At 50.9% G+C, this 18,964-nt stretch overlaps 6 protein-coding genes across 6 annotated transcripts; 4 read left to right on the plus strand and 2 right to left on the minus strand.

Moving 5' to 3' along the window:
* Positions 1–96: 96 nt before the first annotated feature.
* BU24DRAFT_420554 (uncharacterized protein) lies at positions 97–3,306 on the plus strand. The gene has a single exon (XM_033527504.1). It carries the CDS (start codon positions 399–401, stop codon positions 3,057–3,059), a length of 2,661 nt encoding a protein of 886 aa, XP_033385865.1. The 5' UTR covers positions 97–398; the 3' UTR covers positions 3,060–3,306.
* On the minus strand, positions 3,258–8,077 carry BU24DRAFT_490676 (glycosyltransferase family 1 protein). Its single transcript, XM_033533733.1, has 5 exons — positions 7,641–8,077; positions 6,773–7,588; positions 6,485–6,721; positions 4,883–6,434; positions 3,258–4,832 (listed from the first exon to the last, which is right to left on the minus strand). Exons 1-5 carry the CDS (start codon positions 7,889–7,891, stop codon positions 3,426–3,428), a joined length of 4,263 nt encoding a protein of 1,420 aa, XP_033385866.1. The 5' UTR covers positions 7,892–8,077; the 3' UTR covers positions 3,258–3,425.
* Positions 8,078–9,691: 1,614 nt separating this feature from the next.
* Positions 9,692–10,975, plus strand: BU24DRAFT_420556 (phospholipase C/P1 nuclease). The gene is made up of 3 exons (XM_033527505.1): positions 9,692–9,950; positions 9,998–10,464; positions 10,522–10,975. Exons 1-3 carry the CDS (start codon positions 9,884–9,886, stop codon positions 10,921–10,923), a joined length of 936 nt encoding a protein of 311 aa, XP_033385867.1. The 5' UTR covers positions 9,692–9,883; the 3' UTR covers positions 10,924–10,975.
* A 602-nt stretch (positions 10,976–11,577) lies between these two features.
* BU24DRAFT_367455 (trihydroxytoluene oxygenase) lies at positions 11,578–13,322 on the plus strand (the record flags this gene model as incomplete). Its single annotated transcript, XM_033524347.1, has 4 exons — positions 11,578–11,616; positions 11,780–11,975; positions 12,189–12,336; positions 12,417–13,322. The coding sequence occupies 4 exons, from the start codon at positions 11,578–11,580 to the stop codon at positions 13,162–13,164; spliced, it is 1,131 nt and encodes a 376-aa protein (XP_033385868.1). The 3' UTR covers positions 13,165–13,322.
* A 1,322-nt stretch (positions 13,323–14,644) lies between these two features.
* Positions 14,645–15,582, minus strand: BU24DRAFT_152175 (uncharacterized protein). Its single transcript, XM_033521277.1, has 2 exons — positions 14,951–15,582; positions 14,645–14,894 (listed from the first exon to the last, which is right to left on the minus strand). The coding sequence occupies exons 1-2, from the start codon at positions 15,382–15,384 to the stop codon at positions 14,810–14,812; spliced, it is 519 nt and encodes a 172-aa protein (XP_033385869.1). The 5' UTR covers positions 15,385–15,582; the 3' UTR covers positions 14,645–14,809.
* BU24DRAFT_420558 (uncharacterized protein) lies at positions 15,577–18,011 on the plus strand. Its single transcript, XM_033527506.1, has 3 exons — positions 15,577–16,196; positions 16,258–17,561; positions 17,614–18,011. Exons 1-3 carry the CDS (start codon positions 15,772–15,774, stop codon positions 17,856–17,858), a joined length of 1,974 nt encoding a protein of 657 aa, XP_033385870.1. The 5' UTR covers positions 15,577–15,771; the 3' UTR covers positions 17,859–18,011.
* The last annotated feature ends 953 nt before the right edge of the window (positions 18,012–18,964 follow it).

The raw sequence follows: 18,964 nt of genomic DNA on the forward strand, positions 1-18,964 counted from the left end.
GGGACGATGAAGTGATCGGCTGCAGGGATGGCCCGACCAAGGATGACGTGTGGGGAAAGGAGCCGCGTCTTCCTCTGTCAACGGCGCAGGGCAGGTGCCCTGACTACAGCATAGCTATAGTAGCACCTTTTCCTGCATCTACTGCATCCATTTCCACACATGCGCCTCTGCTCCATACGTTGGATGAGGTCTCTATTACCCACAGCAACTGCTATCGATCTCTCACACTGATCTTGCGCCGTACAAAGCCACCCTTCCACCGTCCACCGGGACTAACCATTGTGCCTCTTGTCGGGGTCGAATCGTCAATATGCGACAGACGCCCGAACCGTCCCTACAGATCACCTACGCCTATATCCGAAGCTAAAGCCTCTTGATACATTACACACACCGCTACCATGGATTACCATCTCCATATGGGTGCTGCTGCTGCACGGGTAGGCTCGGAAAGGGAGCTCCGGAAGCGCATGCCACGTCTTCAAACATCAACGACGAACAATAAGAGCAACAGTTTTGCCGACCCGCTTACGCCCGCTATAGCAACTGCAGCAGCGACAGAATTCAACATGCGAGCTCCTGTCGCAGCTGGTCATCAACGTTTTGTCCTTACCGATCATGTCGCCTTCCGCTATCTCGAAGAAGATCCCTCCACCACCGTCCTTGCCCGCCGCCAGAAGCTTGAAGGCTACGAAGTTTACCTCGTCGAACAATGGGCCTGCTCACGGATACATCCGACCTTCGTCATAACAACCTATACCGGCGACCCTAAAGACTCTGTCTACGCCAGCGTGCTCAGCGTTCCAACAGACGAGTCGTCATGGTCTCCTCAATTGCGGATATACTTCAAAGCTGTGACCGATGTTCACGCTCGACCAAAAGAAACTCATCTGGGGACCCTGATGATCACGAATTTAAGTTCTTTTCCTTCCAGTTTAACCATTATACCTGTGCCCGATGGTGATATGAAGAAGCATCGTGAGCTATTCTTTGTGAACGAGGATCTCAAACGGCTTGGTTGCTCTGGACGTCTGGGTATCAAGTTGGCCCCACCAAGCAGTGCCACCCAGGCAAAATTCCATCAGCTCTATCGAACAAGCGATAAAATACCTCTGAACAGTGCCGTAATCGAGCTCGTCAAGTTTTGCCAGGTAGCACTGGTTATGTTTGGAAAACTCGAACCCGAGTATGCTGATGGACTTCTCTGCGATGTCACGGAAAAGGCTGTCAGTGATTGGTGGGTCGAGTTCGGTCAGGAGTACTTCACCGTCGAGCCGCACGATGGCATCCTCGGACCGACCACGGTGGCCGCACTCTTGGGGTTGTTCATGGGAGCGAGGAATCGATTAAGCGCTTACAATGCACCGGTTGCCAAAGATGTGTTTGACATCGAGAGTACAAAACGTGGCATTGCGTATTTCCAAAAGGCGAATCGTTTGCCAAAGACACGCCGACTTGATCGCCAGACTCTTGAGAAACTTCGCCGGGCAACTGCAAAAGCAGCTAGCAAAGAAGGATGGGCAGTACCTCGAGCTTTCAAGTCAACGGTAGCTGAATTGGGCGGCAAGGGAGGTGAAATGGTTATGGGCATCGTAGGAGCAGGAGAGAAAGCTGGTATTGCAGATATTGAGACAGTGGACATCGACCGGTTCGTGGATTTGGTGCAAGGCGAACGAGCCAAATGGCTTTGGTACGGCAAACCAAGAAAGACCCACACCGGCGACATGTTCAGTCGACTTCCTGGAGAGGATGGCGCTCTTTCCCCGGAAGCCCCAACTAGTGCCACCGCCAGGCTCTTAAAGAGAGAGTCTACATTAGATGGCGGGCCATTGTCGAAGCGAGACACAGCTGAGGACGAATTCGGCAAAAACTCTCCAGTTCTAGGTGGGAAGCTAGATGAGACAGAGAAAGAAGCAAATTCTAAAAGCGCTGCTATCAAGCGAGCCAAAGGGAAAATCGAATCAGGCAGTGGATTCACGCGCATCAAGGACGTCGTTGGTCGGCGGACGCATCAAACGAAGTCCTCGATGGACGTCAACGACCGGATGCACCTCCAACAGCCCAAATCCAATCCTGGATCCATACACGAATCAGACGGATTGACCACCCCGTTCGGTGAAAGGCGAGACCAAATTGGCTCGCCTCTGTCTGCTGTCTCAACGAACCGCCCGCTTGCTGAGACTGACACTAGCTTCACAAGAGTACTGACTGAAACGCCACGAGAAACTTCTACTACACTTTCTATGGCGTTGGATGGTACCACACAAGCACAGTCCTCTACGCAAGCTTCAGAAAAGGCATCCGAACAGGGAGATGCCGATGCAAACCCTTTACTAGATACTGGCTCCATCACAGGATCTGTATTCGCCAAAAAGCTTCCATTCACCCCCGCGTTTACGGATGTTCCTCCAATCCTTCGCCACACTCAATCTTCCGAACACCTACCCACATACCATTCACTAAGTCGTGACGCAGCCTGGTGGCCCCGAAGTCTCTCATTCAGCCTCGCCGAGGACAGCGTCCTCACATGGGTATCCCCATCATCCCTCGACAACGGCTCCGACTCCGAAGCCCCACCCCGCGATCTCCTCCAGCAACTCCAACAGCAAGAAGCCACGTCCGAACTCTACAAACACCTCCGCCGGCGCCTAGCAATCATCTCCTCCCTCGACGCGAAATGGACCGAAGAAAGCATAACAATCGTCCACGAGCTCGACGCCCAAGCCGACGCCGATATCGAGCAGCTCGAAGAGATGTACTACCCCCGCCTCGACGAGTACCAATCTCTCCGCGAAGATGCCCACGAAATCGTCTCGCGCGAGAGGCTGCAGCTCCAGGAAGCAGTGCGCGACTTAGAGACTATGGGCGCGAAACTAGAATACGAAATACATACCCTCAGGGGTAAGGTCGATGACGTGGAAGACGGGGTCCAGGAGCTCGAACGGCAGATCGACACTGTGGAGGAGAGGTGCGGCGAGTTGGAGGATATGGTGGGGAGTAAGGAGGGCATGCTGCACTTCGTCTTCAGGATCCTCACGGGGGTCGGGAGAGTTCCGTGGTGAGATTCATCATCATAAAGAAGATGGACCTCATACTCTGCGATGTGTTTGATCAAGGCGGGCGTTTTCAGGTCGTTTACTTAGATACCTTTTCAGCATTTCACATCTACTCGAGCATGTGAACATTACATGGAAGTTGCCATATGTATTTTCTCGCTATAGACGACAGGTGTATGTAGTACTAGACATGGATGTGCTCTTCAAAAATAATATATATTTCATGTACAGTACGACTAGAGAAAAAGTCGTGGGTATCATATCATTTCATATTTATACCGCCAAATGTGACACCATTTACCACCCATCCCCTCGATTGAGACAAAACAAAATTAAGGAATTCTTCTGAACTTAAATGAAGCGACGCCGCCGCTAATTCTCTGCGACGCTGCTTGCCCCGGCCATCTTCCTGCGATGCTCCTCCTCGAGCATGGACTGCTTCTTGACGTACTCCATGACGATTTCCTCCTCGGTCATCTGCCGCTGGAGTTCGTTCCTGCGGTCATTCTCTTCTTTCTCGCTCGCGATGAGAACCTTTCGCATCTCTTCCTCGAGTGCCGCGTCGGTAAAAGTGTCTGATGAACTCTGGCCACCTCCACCACTGCTGCCGCCAACGACCCCGCTGTCCTGCTGCTGCTCGCTGGGCGGGACGTGTTGTCTGTAGTCGACCGGGTGGTTGTGCTGCAGATCGGCGAGCTCTTTGCTCTCGGCGATGATGCGTTTGTAGTCCTCGTCATCCTCGGTGTCGATATCATCCTCCTCGTCGCTGTCGTCCCATTCCGAATCGCTGCTCCTGACCCTCCTACCCCGGCGCGCCTGTCGGCCCGCCGCACCGCTGTCGAGCATGCTCTGCCGGAGCGTCTCCTCGATCATCTCCTGCTCCTCACGGCTGGCGCCCGACTTGGACGCTTCTTCGATGCTGGCGTTGATGGCGCGCTGCAGTGCCTCTTCGTTGTCTTCAGACGCCGGGGCGGGTCTCTGGAGCTCGGCGACCGAGGCACGGATCGCGCGCGCGAGGAGCTCCTCGTCCGAGGTGTTGTGGTTGGGGTCGTGGTTGTTATGTGCGTTCGTCTCGGCGACCGAGGCGGCGATTGCGGCTTCCAGTTCTGCGGCCTCGGCGGCTTCTTCCTCGGCGGTAAGGGGCGTTTCGTTGTATTCGTAGCCGGCAGAAGAGCCTCGTGGGGGTTCCGTGTAGCGGCGCGAATAGGCATTTGCGTGTTGCTGGCGGCTGTCGCTCGAGTCTTGCGTGGTTGGCGCATGGGGAGCGGCGAGTTCGTTGTAGCTTGTGAAGGGCTGTAATTCTGGTCGGAATCTGGATCGCGAGTCCGGGCGGCTGTTGTTGTTATTGTTGCCAGTGAGCTTGCGGGCCCAGACTTGTCGTCTTTCGCGCTTTTGCTGTATCAGGGTCTGCAGGGCTTCGATCTGATCTTCGCCCACGTTCTTCTTGCGCTTGACGTTCTTCTTGATGTGTTGCCATCTTTCGACGATTTCAGCTCGCTCGTTGCGGGGAATCGTGGTTGCTTCTTCGTAGCCTTGTGAGATGCGCGCGGCGATGATATAATTTTGCACCATGGCACCTTTGCTCTTCAATGCCTCTTGATAGAGACCTTTCATGGCGTAGCCCGGGAACGCGAAGACTCCGCCCATGAAGCGAAGAGGAACGCCCGCAATACCACGACCTACACCTTTTACGAACCCCACGCCCCCCTCTTTCTTCGCCCCCTTATATGGGTCGGTAACGAGACCAGCAATTGAACCATACATTCCCATGCCCAGTTCCTATTCAATCATTAGTAAAGCTTAATCAAATCGCTTCAGAAGCACCTCACCTTGAACGCCGTCTTGACCCCACTCTGGAGATCAGTGACCTTATCTACTTGTCGAACTTCACCTCCATATAGCTTCGGCACATTGTTGAAGCCTTTAGCAACATTGAGGGAGAAGTCCATGGGCGATTTGAATCCAGCGCCGACGATTCGTCCAAGCCCTTTACCAGTGCTGATTGCAGCGTCGGGGTTCATAGCTTGGAGCCGTTCCGAGAAAGTGAATGTCGAGGTTCCAGATTCGGATCTGGGTGGTGGTGGTCGGCATCTTGATTGAGAAGTAGTGGGCGATGAGGTACCATCTACAGGCGTACTTTGTCCCTGTCGCTCCCGGGATGATGAACGTGAGACTTGGCTCGAAGCTGCCATAGCCTGTGCCATGAAATTAGATCTGTGTGCTGGGGAGCCTGGTGCATTGGGGCTGGTAAGAGGACTTCCATGTCGAGGATCCGACACGGTTGGACTTCCAGGCAGATTTTCAGTGACTGAGCTAGTTGGGGTTAGGTCTCCTGGAAGGTTTGTTGTACTACTGGGGCGCGATGCACGCGTATTGGAACTGCTACTTGCAGCTGCAGAAGGGCCCGGCTGAGCAGCATCTCCTGCACTAGAGGAAGCATCTGTATTCTTCGCCTTTCGCGTGTCAGGATGTATGTTGAGAAGCTTCAAAGTTTCGATGGGGAAATCGGCCACGCCCATCATCATAGTCGTGGCGCTGCCGATAATGGCAGTCGCGCCACCGGAAATTGGGTCCCAAGGGCCTTCATCGGGCTCGTATTCGCGCGGTCGGAATAGCTTCAGCTCACTGAAGTTCAACTCTCCCTCCTGTGCAAGAACTGTTGCGGCAGCTGCGCTCAACCTTACTTGCGTTCGCTTCAGCCTCCAGACAGCAGGTCGCCTTGGGGAAATAGCACATCGCAGATCGTCGTAGCGCAACATCTGATGAAAGAATTGGGCACCATTTTGGCTTCCCTGCTCTTTGCTGATCTTATTAGCAAGCTCTTTCGCCCTCTCCAATGATTCAGGTTTCAGGGCTTCATTGATAGCATCAGCTAACTTGTCCGCTGTGAGGTCTTTGTAGGGAATAGGCATGGGACCGGCGCCGGCCTTCGCAGTCATCGCACCCCAGAAAGGTTGGTCGCCAAAGAATGGTACAACGACGGTAGGTTTGCCAGCTGAAATGCCAGCAGCAGTCGTTCCTGCACCTCCATGATGGACGACAGCGGACACATGTTTGAAAAGCCAGTCGTGAGGACAATTACCAAGCATGAATACTCCTTCAGGAACGCCCAATTCGTCTGCGCCCAATCCTCCCCAACCTTTCGAAACAAGAGCTCGTCGTCCAGTTTTCTTGACAGCCTCAAAGATCATAGTCGTCATGGCGTTCGGGTCATCCACCACGATCGAGCCGAATCCGATATAAACAGGGGGTTCACCTGCCGCAAGGAATTCTGCTAAATCTGGGGCTGGGGTATAGTTCGAGGCGAGAGAAAGGAAGTAGAAGCCAGAGATTGAGATATGGTTAGCCCAATCTTTGGGTTTGGGAATAAGAGCAGGAGACCTACACAATGTTAGTATTCTCAACATACGGCGCGTTACGGAGGGGCCTACCAGCAATATGTGTGTGGGATCTTGAGCCTGTTCAGCATGCCTGGCGCCCAGATCATGCTAACAGGATCCAGTCCGAGACTGTCCTTGCGGAATTTATTTATTAGATCACCGAGACCTTGCCAGGTCAACATCTCAACTAATGTATAGGAGATATAATTTGTTAAGCTTGCATCGGCATTTGAATCAGTGATGTTTGCCAATGGATGTGGAAACTGCTGCGTTGGAGACCATGGCATACTATTTGAATATGTTAGCATGGTATCCCGACAATGGTAATAGTGAACCTACGTGAACATTATATGTAGCGGTATTCCAAGTTTCTCGGCACAATGTATGTGACCGAAACTCGGTGGGTTCGCAATGATCACATCCGCAACGAACGGCTTCTTCATCTCTTCTGGCAAATCCTCTTCGACGCCCATCCACTCTTCTACGCTCTGTTTCAGGGGGTCGACACCCATACCATTACCTGATTCAATGCACGACCGCCAGGTACCACGCAAGATCTCTGCGATGCCTCTCCTTCTCTTGCCAACATCGCCGCTGCGCAAGGTGTCAAAGCCGGGCATAAGGCCGGGATTCTTGACCATGAATGCCATGAGCTCTGCAGGGTCTCCGCCGATACTGAAGAATTCCAAACCGTTCTCCGTCACAAAGTCCTTAAAGGTAGGATGGGTAGCTAACCGCACGCGATGTCCGTATGTCTCTTTTAGCACCTTTCCTAGCGCAACGAATGGTTGTACGTCTCCTCTGCTACCGACCACGTGTATGACTACATTCATTTGTGGGGGAGGTTCCTGCGTAGGGCTGCCACCGAGAGATTCGGGGATGTATGCGGGGGGAGGCGCTGCCTCATTTTGTACCTGCGTCAATTGTCGTTGAAGTTGTGGTGCGAATATCTGGGTCAGTCGACGCGACTTTTGACAGATTCGAATATTGACACGACCATCGTCGGTAACAACAGCATTGGTGCCGAGTTCATTGTTATCTTCTGAGATCTGTCCGGGGAGTTCGGTGTAGGCGGGCGGAGGCTGATCATCTGTCTCTTCTGCGGAAGGTACTTCGTCTCGTGGGTTTTGACTAGAATGAATGTGCACATTATTTCTTTCCATGAATATCAGCTCAGTTCACTATATCGTTGTGGCAGATTGCATACCCTGAAGGCGTCGTGACTGTGGGCATTGGCGGGCGCCTTTGGCCGTCTGTAGACGAGTCTGTGGCAGCTGTTCGCCCCGCTGGCAATGTCTCGGACTGGTTCTGCTGTTCTCTCATATTTGAGGGTGTGATAGAATCTGGACGGTCGCCAGGGAGCTCTGCAGCTCCTCTGGTGGAGGACATGGACGGGCGGGGTGCATTATCGAGGTTCGCGTCATTCCCCTCCTGTGGCGGTTGAGGAGGGTTCGTCATCGTGTTGTAGTGGCGCACTGGGGTATCATGGGTAAGAAAACGCAAACAAATGGAGGGAGACTGGGGTTTCGCAAGAGTGTGTAAATGCAAATATTGAAGTTATCGAAGAAGCGAAGAAATCAAGGCTGTAGGCTAAGAAATGTTAATTGTTTTGGGGGGCAGGCTGTCTTTTTGGGTGTTTGTTCAGAATAGGTACAATTGCAGGCCAGAATCGAGGGGACCGGTTGATGCGCCATGACATGCGCTCAGGCCGACAGGGATCTCTGTTCGCGCTAAGGTCAATTACAGACCTCTGATTGGTTCAATGCGATCTCGAAACTTGAACTCTAAACCAACTACGATATCTGCGTCATCAACCTAAGCAACACCAGCCGATTACTTTTGCTTAGAGGCGGACGTATCCATTCTGTCTGTCTATGGCTAACCAGTATCATACACACGCCATGGGCTGGGCTTTTCTACGCATCATCATCTCGTAGATTTTGCAACTCTCCCCCGAGTGTAGCTGCGGGATGCTAGACCAGGTACCTGCCGGTAGAACGCGAGGTACGCACCGGTTTGACCCGCCCCTCACGGATCCATTCTCGTCAGCAGACCCCATCTCTTCCAATCGTATTGTTGTTCATTTGCAAGTATGTTGAACGTACTCGTATAGTATACGCACCAGGGTCCATCAAGTTCGCGTAACTTGAATTAGGACCCGGGGTGCTTTGAGGCTGTTGAGTAGCTGCGCCACAGGTGCTTGCGAATACCTAGCCTACCAAATTCCTGACTACCAACAAATGTTGATCAAAAGTGATTGGTACCTGTTATTAGAGTCTGTGACCTTGTGCGGATCCCAGGGATTGAATATCTCCATCCATTAAGGCGGCTGCGAAGCGCGATGAACATCTTTACGTCCAATGAGCAAATGTCACCATAACCTGGCTACTGCTCGCTTTGATGTCGCAAAGCCACGATTCTCATGCAACTAAGATTGTTCCGCATGTCGGAATTGCATTTGAGAAAAAGCTGAAACAATCGCACTTAGTCAGGGCGTCTGGCTAATCTTGCTTTGAGCACTGAATTCATATCTGCTCAGGGTGAGCACATAATTTCACAGGAAGCCATTATGACGGAATCTCGTGCCTTGAAGGTTGATAATTAACATCGGGATACAGCACAGCAGGCATGATGCCCTGATCGAAGAACTAAGTAAAAGATGTTGACTCTACCAATCGATCCTTGCCGTTGTCTTCTCGGTGCTATTCGCAATGGTCCTATCGTTAAGATTGAAGATTTACATGGTTTTTTGCAACGCCAAATACACGTTTGGCTTTACCATAAAAGTCCTAAATGAGAATTTTAGGACATGGCATCTACAAACTACAGATAGCTGTCCAAACGATAGACCTAGCCAACCCTTGTTTGATGAGCGTTCGATTTCTAACATAACAAAGTTGATCATTCGCATGCCGATTTGTAGGCGACTTTCTCACCCCTGTTCATGCAGCCTTGCTCATAGAATTAGGTATTGGTTTTCACGATCCAGAAATGTGATAGAGCAAGAATATCACAACATACCGTTCGCTAATTCGAGCAAGCATATAAACCACCACACCTTTCTCGGATTTGACAGTCCAGAAATGGCAACTTTAGTCTAGATGGAAATCTAGATGGCATGAATGAATCCCAGACGGGACTGGCCTTCACGGAGCTATACCGTATTTGGTCAGCCCTAGCCCCTGGCTGGCTGAGTTGCCGCCCGCAACCCCAGCTGCCTCCAGCTGCATTCGAAAACATAACAATCCAGACCCATCAGGAGCCGACACGAATTGTTTAAATATTGAGAACCTGCACTACAGGTCTTTTCTCATAGGTATATCTTTTTAAACCCCTTTTCCGCTGCCGTTTCTGTCGTTGGCATAATCGACGTGCTGCCCTAGTAGTCCTAGAACCACCTACTGTGCTCTTCAGCTATAAAAATATATCATTCATAGAACCCATAACGAAATGAACTTCCGGCATCTAACATCGATAAGTCTATTCTTGGGCATTTCGTCAGGATGGAACACCGACGGTACGATAGTCGCAATTGTGATTCACCACGTGACTAATAACCTCCAGTGCATAATCAAATCGGATTCATGGCCGAGGAGTTCCTGAGTCCTTACACAGCTTCTATTCTCGGACAGATCCTCGAGCCTCAATACAATGGCTCGATAGGGCGAGCAGCAGCGTGGGCAGACGCATACGCGCATACACAAGAGGGCAGATTTTCCTACCAATGGCACTGGATCGACGTCCACGACAACCCACCATCATCATGCAACCTCAACTTCACACGAGACTGCGCCCCAGGAGGCTGCGTTGTATCCGCGATAGCAAACCAGACCAATATCCTGCGAGAATGCATTGCGGACGTTGAGAGTGGAGCTCTAACGGGGGGCACCAATCTGACGTGTTCGTATGCGTTGAAGTGGGTTTCGCATTTCTTTGGAGACATTGCGCAGCCTCTGCATGCGTCGGAACGTGCTATTGGGGGGAACTTGTTCAATGTGACTTTTGGTGGGAAGATTGCGAGGCTTCATGCGGTATGCGAAACTTGATTCTCTCGATCGAATCGTACTCGAGACTAACGCGATGGAAAGGTTTGGGACAAATGGATACCCTACACCGACGCCAACGTGACCGCATTCTCGACTCAATCCATTGACCCCTTCTTCACAGCGCTCGTCGCCCGAATCCGGGCAGACAAGTTCTTCGAGGCTCCTTATATGTGGCTGGCGTGCAGCGACCCAACAACCCCGACAGAATGTGCTACGCAGTGGGCACGCGAGAGCAACAAATGGACATGTGATTACGTCTACGGTAAGGTCGATCAAGAATCGGATCTTGCTACGAACGGATACACGGTCGGAGCATTTCCTATTGTCGAACTTCAGATCAGCAAGGCGGCTCTGCGACTAGGGACATGGTTGAACAAGCTTGTGGGGACGCCAGAAACTTTTAAACATGAAAAACAAATTGTGCTGGGGTCCACTACAGAATAGGGAACCCATGATTGATCATTGAATCGCGTTTTTCTTAGCCATAGTATCTCATGAGGTGTTACCAAATTCTGTGCATTCGGTGTCAACTATATCATAAATTGCATTGCACGCCTGTTGCATACACCTACCACATTTCCCCGCAAAACCATATACGGGCAATATAAGCGCAGGACATCAAACCCCAGCACCTGCATGTACATGCATCATGTATCCTGAACATCAGTTGTACTTCATCGAACCTCACAAACGACTTAAGAACACACAATACCTGCCTGAAAGTTTTTCCAAGTCAAAATCGTGAGGATCTCCTCAGCCCTGATCTACCGACCCCAACTCCCTTAGAAGCCCCCGTCCGCCGCGCCGCGCCAGCCACAGCATCGGTGCCGGCGGAACCCCACATGGCAACGAAATCCCATCGGCACTGTGCATCACTGTTTGCAAAAGCATGGCAGTAAGGGACGACAAAAATGGGAGGGGAGTGGGAGCTCCCCACATGCGAGTATATTATCTAGTGTATAACTGCCTACGCGTGATTTTAATCAGATCAAAGACACAATAATCTTCCCCAACAGCTTTGCGCGTCTTGTCTCATCCATTTGCACCTTCTTTGAGACTTTGTGATTGCCCATATCGTTCGCTGTTAGTACACACACTATGGTGTTCGACGAATTGAAGGAGAAAGTAACACCGAAGGTACGTAACTATGCAAATGCCCCACATACCGCCACCATTCCCCATCACAAAAGCCTTCTCCAATCTCCAATTCCCCCAAAACATGCACCACGTGAACCCCAACTCCTCCGAATCCTCAGAAAGAATTACCCAAAAATATCAAGTTAAAAAAAATGAAATCTAGGACCCATCCCGCGAGACCTCACCAAATCGCGGGACATCTCTCCCACAAAACGATGCCATACCCGCGGATCGCAAAGGGCTGCGCGAGTGGCAGGCGGAAGTCAATATCGACCGCGATGCGCAGATCAGGCTCACGAGGGTAGCGCATATGCGGTATCAACATCCTGATTTGGAGGAGATTACTACGTTTTTGAAAGGTGTGTTGAGTTAGTTTCTAAGTACCCCTTTCGATGACCATTTCTATTTTCTATCATGAATGGGTTGGGAAAGGAGAGGAAGGGGTTCATTGTATTGATTTATACACCATGATTGTGTGGTAACATAACACGCAAAAAACAATTTCCGACTAGGGGAGACTCGATATCAATTGTATTTAAAAAGCTGTCCGGCTGACTTGATCTTCAAATCAGATTTCGGCATGACAGTTGCGAAGAAGACAGACACGCAACGCTGGTTCAAGGGCTACGGCACAGATCCATACGTTTATTACGCCCAGAAGGGGGAGAAGGAGTTCCTCGGCGGCACATTCGAAGTCGAAAGCCATGCTGAACTTGAAAAGTATGTGTTTCCTACCTCTTACCTACACCCACCCATGACATGAAAGGTCCACAAAAGGGACAATCTAACACGCCAAACAGAGCCACAAAACTCGCCGGCGCGTCTCCAATCCTCGACCTGGCCTCCCCGTCCTCAGGCGCCAGCGCGCCGGGAGGAGGCTCGATGGTAACCTTGACCGACCCAGAAGGCTTCCCGATAAACCTCATCCACGGCCAGACGAAGAGCGCCGGAGGTCCCTTCCCAGAGGTCCTGACGACAAACTATGAGACGCAGAAGCCACGTGTCGCACGCTTCCAGCGCTTCAAGCCGGGACCTGCAGCAGTGCATAAATTAGGGCACTACGGGCTCTGCGTGAAGGATTTCCCTACGCAGCTGGATTGGTATGTGAGGACGTTCAATCTTGCGCCTACAGATTTCTTGTACGTGGAGGATGGCGATGGGGCGGACGATCCGGGAAGGAGGAAGGATGTAGCGGTGTTCTGCCATATTGATATTGGTGAAGAGTATACAGACCATCATACTTTCTTCATGTCTGGGAACCCGACGGCGCATGTTCACCATTGTTCATTCGAGGTGCATGATTTTGATACGCAGAATTTGGGACACGAGTGGTTGGCTGGGAAGGGGTATACGTCTGTATGGGGGGTTGGGAGACATATTCTGGGGAGTCAGTTGTTCGACTATTGGTGGGACACTACCGGGAACATGGTGGAGCATTATGCGGATGGGGACCTGGTAAATGAGGATACACCGGTTGGGTGGGGAAAGGCTGGCGATGAGAGTTTGGCGGTCTGGGGTCCTGAGGTACCAAGTTGGTTCTTGAATTAGAGAACAAGAGAACAGAGTCCGAACAATCTGTCGAAGCCAGCGTAGATGACGATACTATAAAGAAGTGAAAAGTAATGCCATGAAGCATGATCGACCGACGAGGGCGCTTCTAGACCACGAATCATATATCATTTTCGGGCAGGATCTGCTCAGACACCATCAATACATACCTAGATGTACATATGGGGTGCTATTCTTGTCAGTTGACATTTACCAAGATCTGAAAAGCGAATAAGATGAAGTCCAATTGAAGAGATAAATCGAATTGTCGATCTGTGGGAGGGGTAATGATAATTGCACACCAAGGAATGGACATCTGGAATCATTTGATGAAAATACCAACCATGTGGTTCCTGTTCTGCAAGAACTGGGATATGTCATGATACACCTCGTCCAATCCAAGGTCGAAGGGGGTGCAGCAAATGTGCTACGAGTAGATTGGCTCTTGTCATAAGCGTTCTCTTAATTCCAATAATGCGTGAATTGGACTCAATTTAGACTGCTCAAGGAGTTCGGTTTGCTCCGCACCTGGCGGATTTGTATTAACGTACAGAAATTATTGGTCATTAGATCGTGGGAATTCACGATCTAGCGCTTCGAGGCAACCCTACTTGGTTAGGGCAGGGTACCACGCGGGAGGTGTCCAAACAGGAGGTCAGATAATAGTCCACAGCAGTCAAGGGAACCAGGCCCTGATATCTGGAACCCATGGGACTGATTTTCGGGCCTTGCCGATATAATTGGGGTGTCAGACCCATTCAAATATATCGCGCCTCTTACCGAGGCTTTAAACTCGCGGGGGTCCATCCAGTGGTGCGTGGTGAGTGGTGACCGAGCGGTAAAATCTCCAGAAAATAGATCTCAAAAAATCGGAGCTGACTATGATTGATTTCCTATTTCACATGCTTGCATTGCGTTGTAAGAAACCGCATATCAATAACACGAAAGGATTACCTTGGTTGCAGATAAAGGTATCCAAGACCAGTTAGATGTCAGATAAGTCATGGTGGACGGACAGGCATCCCGCGAATTGCCCAGGATGTTGTCAGGCGAAATCCGCGAATGAAATCGGGCATTTATCCAAATATGCCAGTCCAAGATAAGAATGTTGCAGAACCCTGGGCAACGAGCACATGCGCCTGGTGGATGTTTTGCACGATAGTCCCAGGGGTACAACATGAGAGTGCCGCCAACCTGGATGTTGGGGAGTAACAACGAAGTTGCGCCCAGTAGATTGTACAAGTAGAACGGGCTCGATTTGGTACCCACAAGTGATAAGCAGCCAGACAGGTTTGGAAAGACGGCGAGACAGCATCTCCACAAACTGTGGTGACTGGTGAGACGGACTGACAGAAGCCGTGCGCCGTGGATGCGGAGAAGATCAAAGAGCAGGGAAACGCGATTGGAGGGGCCGTCGCTGGTCGATCCCCATGGTCACGAGCACTTACAGATGGATCTTGAACTGGACTGGCAGGACCTTCAAGCGAACATTTGAAATAACACACAAATACGAAATTGACACCGAGTAAAATTTCTTCAGCTCGATGATTCTACCCCCGTTTGGTGCAACACGAGCAGCGCATAGTTTGATCCTTTTCTGCGGCCTTCATCATGGCATACGAGAGACGAAAGATAAGTGACAATCTTACGGCGCTCGGACGTGTTGGCAGTACAGTATTGTAGTCCGTAGATAGGTCAATAGTGCGCAGACAGAGGGTTGAAGTGATACTCTGGGTTGCTCTTAGCTCGGGGTGCACGAGGATTAGCCGAAACTGGACAAAGCTACGGGAGTGTGTTTTGCTTCCAGAACGCCACGCGAATCCTCAAATGGAGCCTCAACCGACGCTCCCCGCAATTTTTGCCGCCACCCAGATACGATTGAAAAGTGTGATTGGCCTGAGAGGTTGTAGGCCCACGGTGCCCGTGATAAGGCCGGGAAGATACACAATGCCGAGAGAGGGCGAGCACAAGATGGGTGACCCTGATTTTCTGGTAAATTTTTGCGCAATGGAAAAAGTACGATGTACGATCGTTGCCCCCTCGCCGCACGACGAGGGATGACAAGAAGGACGAATGCACAAACAAGAGAGAGGCTGGCGAAAATGATTCGAGCGCTGGAGATGATCCTCGAGATAATCGACCACAAGGCGTTCCCCTAGACATGATTGAGCAGGCGGGAGCAGGTGTAACAACTGGCGGAGATGACCGGAGACCAATCATGTCGAACTTGACTCTGATGCCGCCAGACGAAACAGGCAGTTGCCAAGGTAGCGCCACGCACTATCACCGACTGGCTATCCTATTTTCCCAGAGGCAAGGGAAAAGGATTGTTTGCCTGCGCTGTAGTTGGTAGGTGTTCCCACCCAAATGTGTTGACAAGGATGAGCTACACCGTAGCCAACCCTAACGCCCGTTGATGCTGGTACTGGACTGGGACTGGACTGGAACTGGCACACGACTTGGGCTCGGTCTTTCGTCCTTTGGCCGTAGCGTGAATTCCCACTTGCAAAATATAACTGTCCGTTGCGACCGCGCTGGTGGGCTGTAACAATTCCTCGACTTCGTTCCAACCCACCTAGGGAATTGTCCTCGTGTCAATCTTCAACAATGGCCGACTCAGTGACGCGTGAGCAGCATAACAGCTCTCCAATGCCCGGTGTCGCTCGCAACCCGGACCCTGCCTTGGATATCTCCAAGGAGCACCACCACGAGCATCTGCACCACGGTCCCGGTGCCGAGAAGGGTCATATTCACGATCATGACCATGTGGCATACACTGTCGGCACCACACACAACGAGCCACCAGTGATCCCTCCTGCGGATCCAAATGACGGCTCGCTCCACCGTCGCCATCAACCCGTCCACGACATCGAGAAGACGGGCGGCCTCGAGTATGAAGAGAAGTCCAGCTTCAACAAGACCAACTCTCCGTCCGAGGGAGAAGAGTCGGACCCCAAAAGCCACCGCTTCCGTAGATACTACATGAAGTTCAGGCTGCCTATCCACCTCTTGATCGCAGCTTTGTTCACCGGGTAAGCTTTCGTGCCTACGGTAGCAGTTGGCTCGAAATCTTGCGACTAATATCTTGTGTAGTTGGTGGATTGCCAGTCTCGTGCTGCACCGTCACAACAAGAACTGGGTCATTCCATTCTTGTTCTGGCTATGCATAATGCTCCGAATTATCTTCCTCCACGTCCCCATCACCATTGTCACCAAGCCAATGCACTTTGTGTGGAACAACACTGGAGTCAGGGTCGTGAGCATGATTCCAGAAAAGATGCGCATCCCGTTGGGTGCCGCCGTCGCCATTGCTACCATCATCGTCGGCTCCTTTGCTAGCGAGGAAAGCCGTGACAACACTCGTGTGAACCGTGTCGTCAGTTTGTCGGGTTTACTTATCCTGTTGGCTGGCTTTTACGCCTCCTCAAGGAACCGCAAGATGATCAACTGGCACACTGTGATCATGGGCATGTTGATGCAATTCATCATTGCTCTCTTCGTCTTGAGGACCAAGGCTGGTTACGATATCTTCGAGTTCATTTCCACCCTTGCCCGCAGCTTGCTCGGATTCGCCAACGAGGGTGTGATTTTCTTGACCGATGATAAGGTTCCCCAGCTACCCTGGTTCTTCACCGGTGTCATTCCCGCCATCATTTTCTTCGTCGCATTCGTGCAGCTCTTGTACTACTGGGGACTCCTCCAGTGGTTCATTGGTAAATTTGCCGTCTTCTTCTTCTGGGCTATGCGCGTTTCCGGTGCCGAGGCTGTTGTCGCTTCTGCCTCTCCATTCATTGGACAGGGAGAATCTGCTATGTTGATCAGGCCTTTTGTCGCACATTTGACCAAAGCCGAACTTCATCAAGTCATGACTTCCGGTTTCGCTACCATCGCTGGTAGTGTTTTGGTCGCTTATATTCACATGGGAGTTAACGCTCAGGCCCTTATCTCGTCTTGTGTCATGAGTATCCCGGCCTCTCTCGCTATCAGTAAATTGCGCTACCCTGAGGAGGAAGAATCACTCACCGCCGGTCGCGTCGTTATCCCAGACGATGATGAGCACAAGGCTGCAAACGGTCTCCATGCTTTTGCCAACGGCGCTTGGCTTGGATTGAAGATCGCTGGTATGATTGTAACCACCCTCCTCTGTATCATTGCGCTTCTCGGTCTTGTCGACGGTCTGTTGACCTGGTGGGGACGCTACATCAACTTGGACGGTGACTACGACCTCACTCTCGAGCTCATTGTCGGATACGTCTGCTACCCAATCGCCGCCTTGCTCGGTGTTTCTCGCGAAGGCAACGATCTCCTCTTGGTTGGTCGTTTGATCGGTATGAAGGTGATGATCAACGAGTTCTACGCCTACAACAACCTTCAGAGCACAAAGGAGGATTCTCCTTGTAAGTTATTTCAGCAAGACACTCGTGATTCCCAAACTAACTCTTCATGTAGACAAGGATCTTTCTCCTCGCTCCCGTTTGATCGCAACCTACGCTCTTTGCGGTTTCGGAAACATCGGCAGTCTTGGAACCCAGATCGGTGTGCTCAGCCAAATCAGCCCTGGCCGTAGCGGTGACGTTTCTCGTCTTGCCATCAGTGCTTTGGTCTCTGGTGTTTTCTCCACTCTGTCCAGTGCTGCTATCGCCGGTCTCCTTGTCACTGACCAGGCTGCTTTCTTGAACCCCAACCCTTCATAGGCGTCGAGCTCAAGCTCTCATCTGCTGAGGAGAACACTCCCGATATGTCAGCAATGATTTCCAAAACCCTATCCGCTTTATAGTCTAAACATACCCCAATAATGAAATAGGATCTGACATGATCCTACATATTTTCCGGCAGCTTATGCCGAAGTTTGCAATCACTTTTGTTCTTGCTTTCTTTCTATGTGATTGTGTACGACTGCAACGAATTTATCGAAGGCGATGAGTTTGAAGTCGAGAGATGCGAGCCATATAAAGCTCAAACCAGCACCAATGCGAAATTCATAGATGAAAGCACGTGCTTGCGCCCTTCTCATGTCAATGACTCCCACTTGCCATTCCGGGCTAGTATAGACATCTCCTCCGCCCTTCTTCGTTGATTTCATTAATACTTCACCTGCGAATTGACATTGGCCTTCTTTATGAATGCGTTAGTTTCAATGCATTATGTAGTGGAGCAGCAGTGCTTGTGTACAATATCTCGTTCGCGCAACCCTGTCCGCGACATCAGCTCGGCCACTACCCCACAAGTTGCAAGCATCAAGGATTCAACGTTCGGACGAACGTGCATAAAAGACCATATCGGATATGCGAGGGTGTCTTTTCTGGGAACGTAATGGCCGTTGTCCTAAAGAGACGCGTCTGGTACTTGTAGAGGGAATCCAGGACAACCGAGATGTATCGGCATCAACTAGCAGACACAATTGAAAATGAAAGAATCGGGCTCGTAGGATTGAGTTGAAAATTCGAGTATGTTTTGAATACGATTGATGAAGTTGAAATAGAGTTCAGGTTGAGTCAGTCACGCGTGATTGTGCCAAGTCTACTGTGAGGAAGGCGCAAACTGATGAGTACGCCAACGCCCTCAATTCTACCTGCACTAGGTGGCTAGATCATTAGGTACATATAGTTATGCTAGTTGCACTAAATACTCGAGTATCAAGTATCAATAATAAACAACATTCAACAAATACTGGACACCCATCACGATCCTCGAGCCTCGGTGAGGCTGGGTCGCGTCAAGTCCTTCCTGTGTAACTGGGTCGACAGATTGCCACCGTTGGGTCTTTCTACTATCTTAACTACCATTATGTTCTCTGTCA

This window comes from Aaosphaeria arxii (assembly GCF_010015735.1).
Source record: "Aaosphaeria arxii CBS 175.79 unplaced genomic scaffold BU24scaffold_3, whole genome shotgun sequence".
NCBI classification, from domain to species: domain Eukaryota; kingdom Fungi; phylum Ascomycota; class Dothideomycetes; order Pleosporales; genus Aaosphaeria; species Aaosphaeria arxii.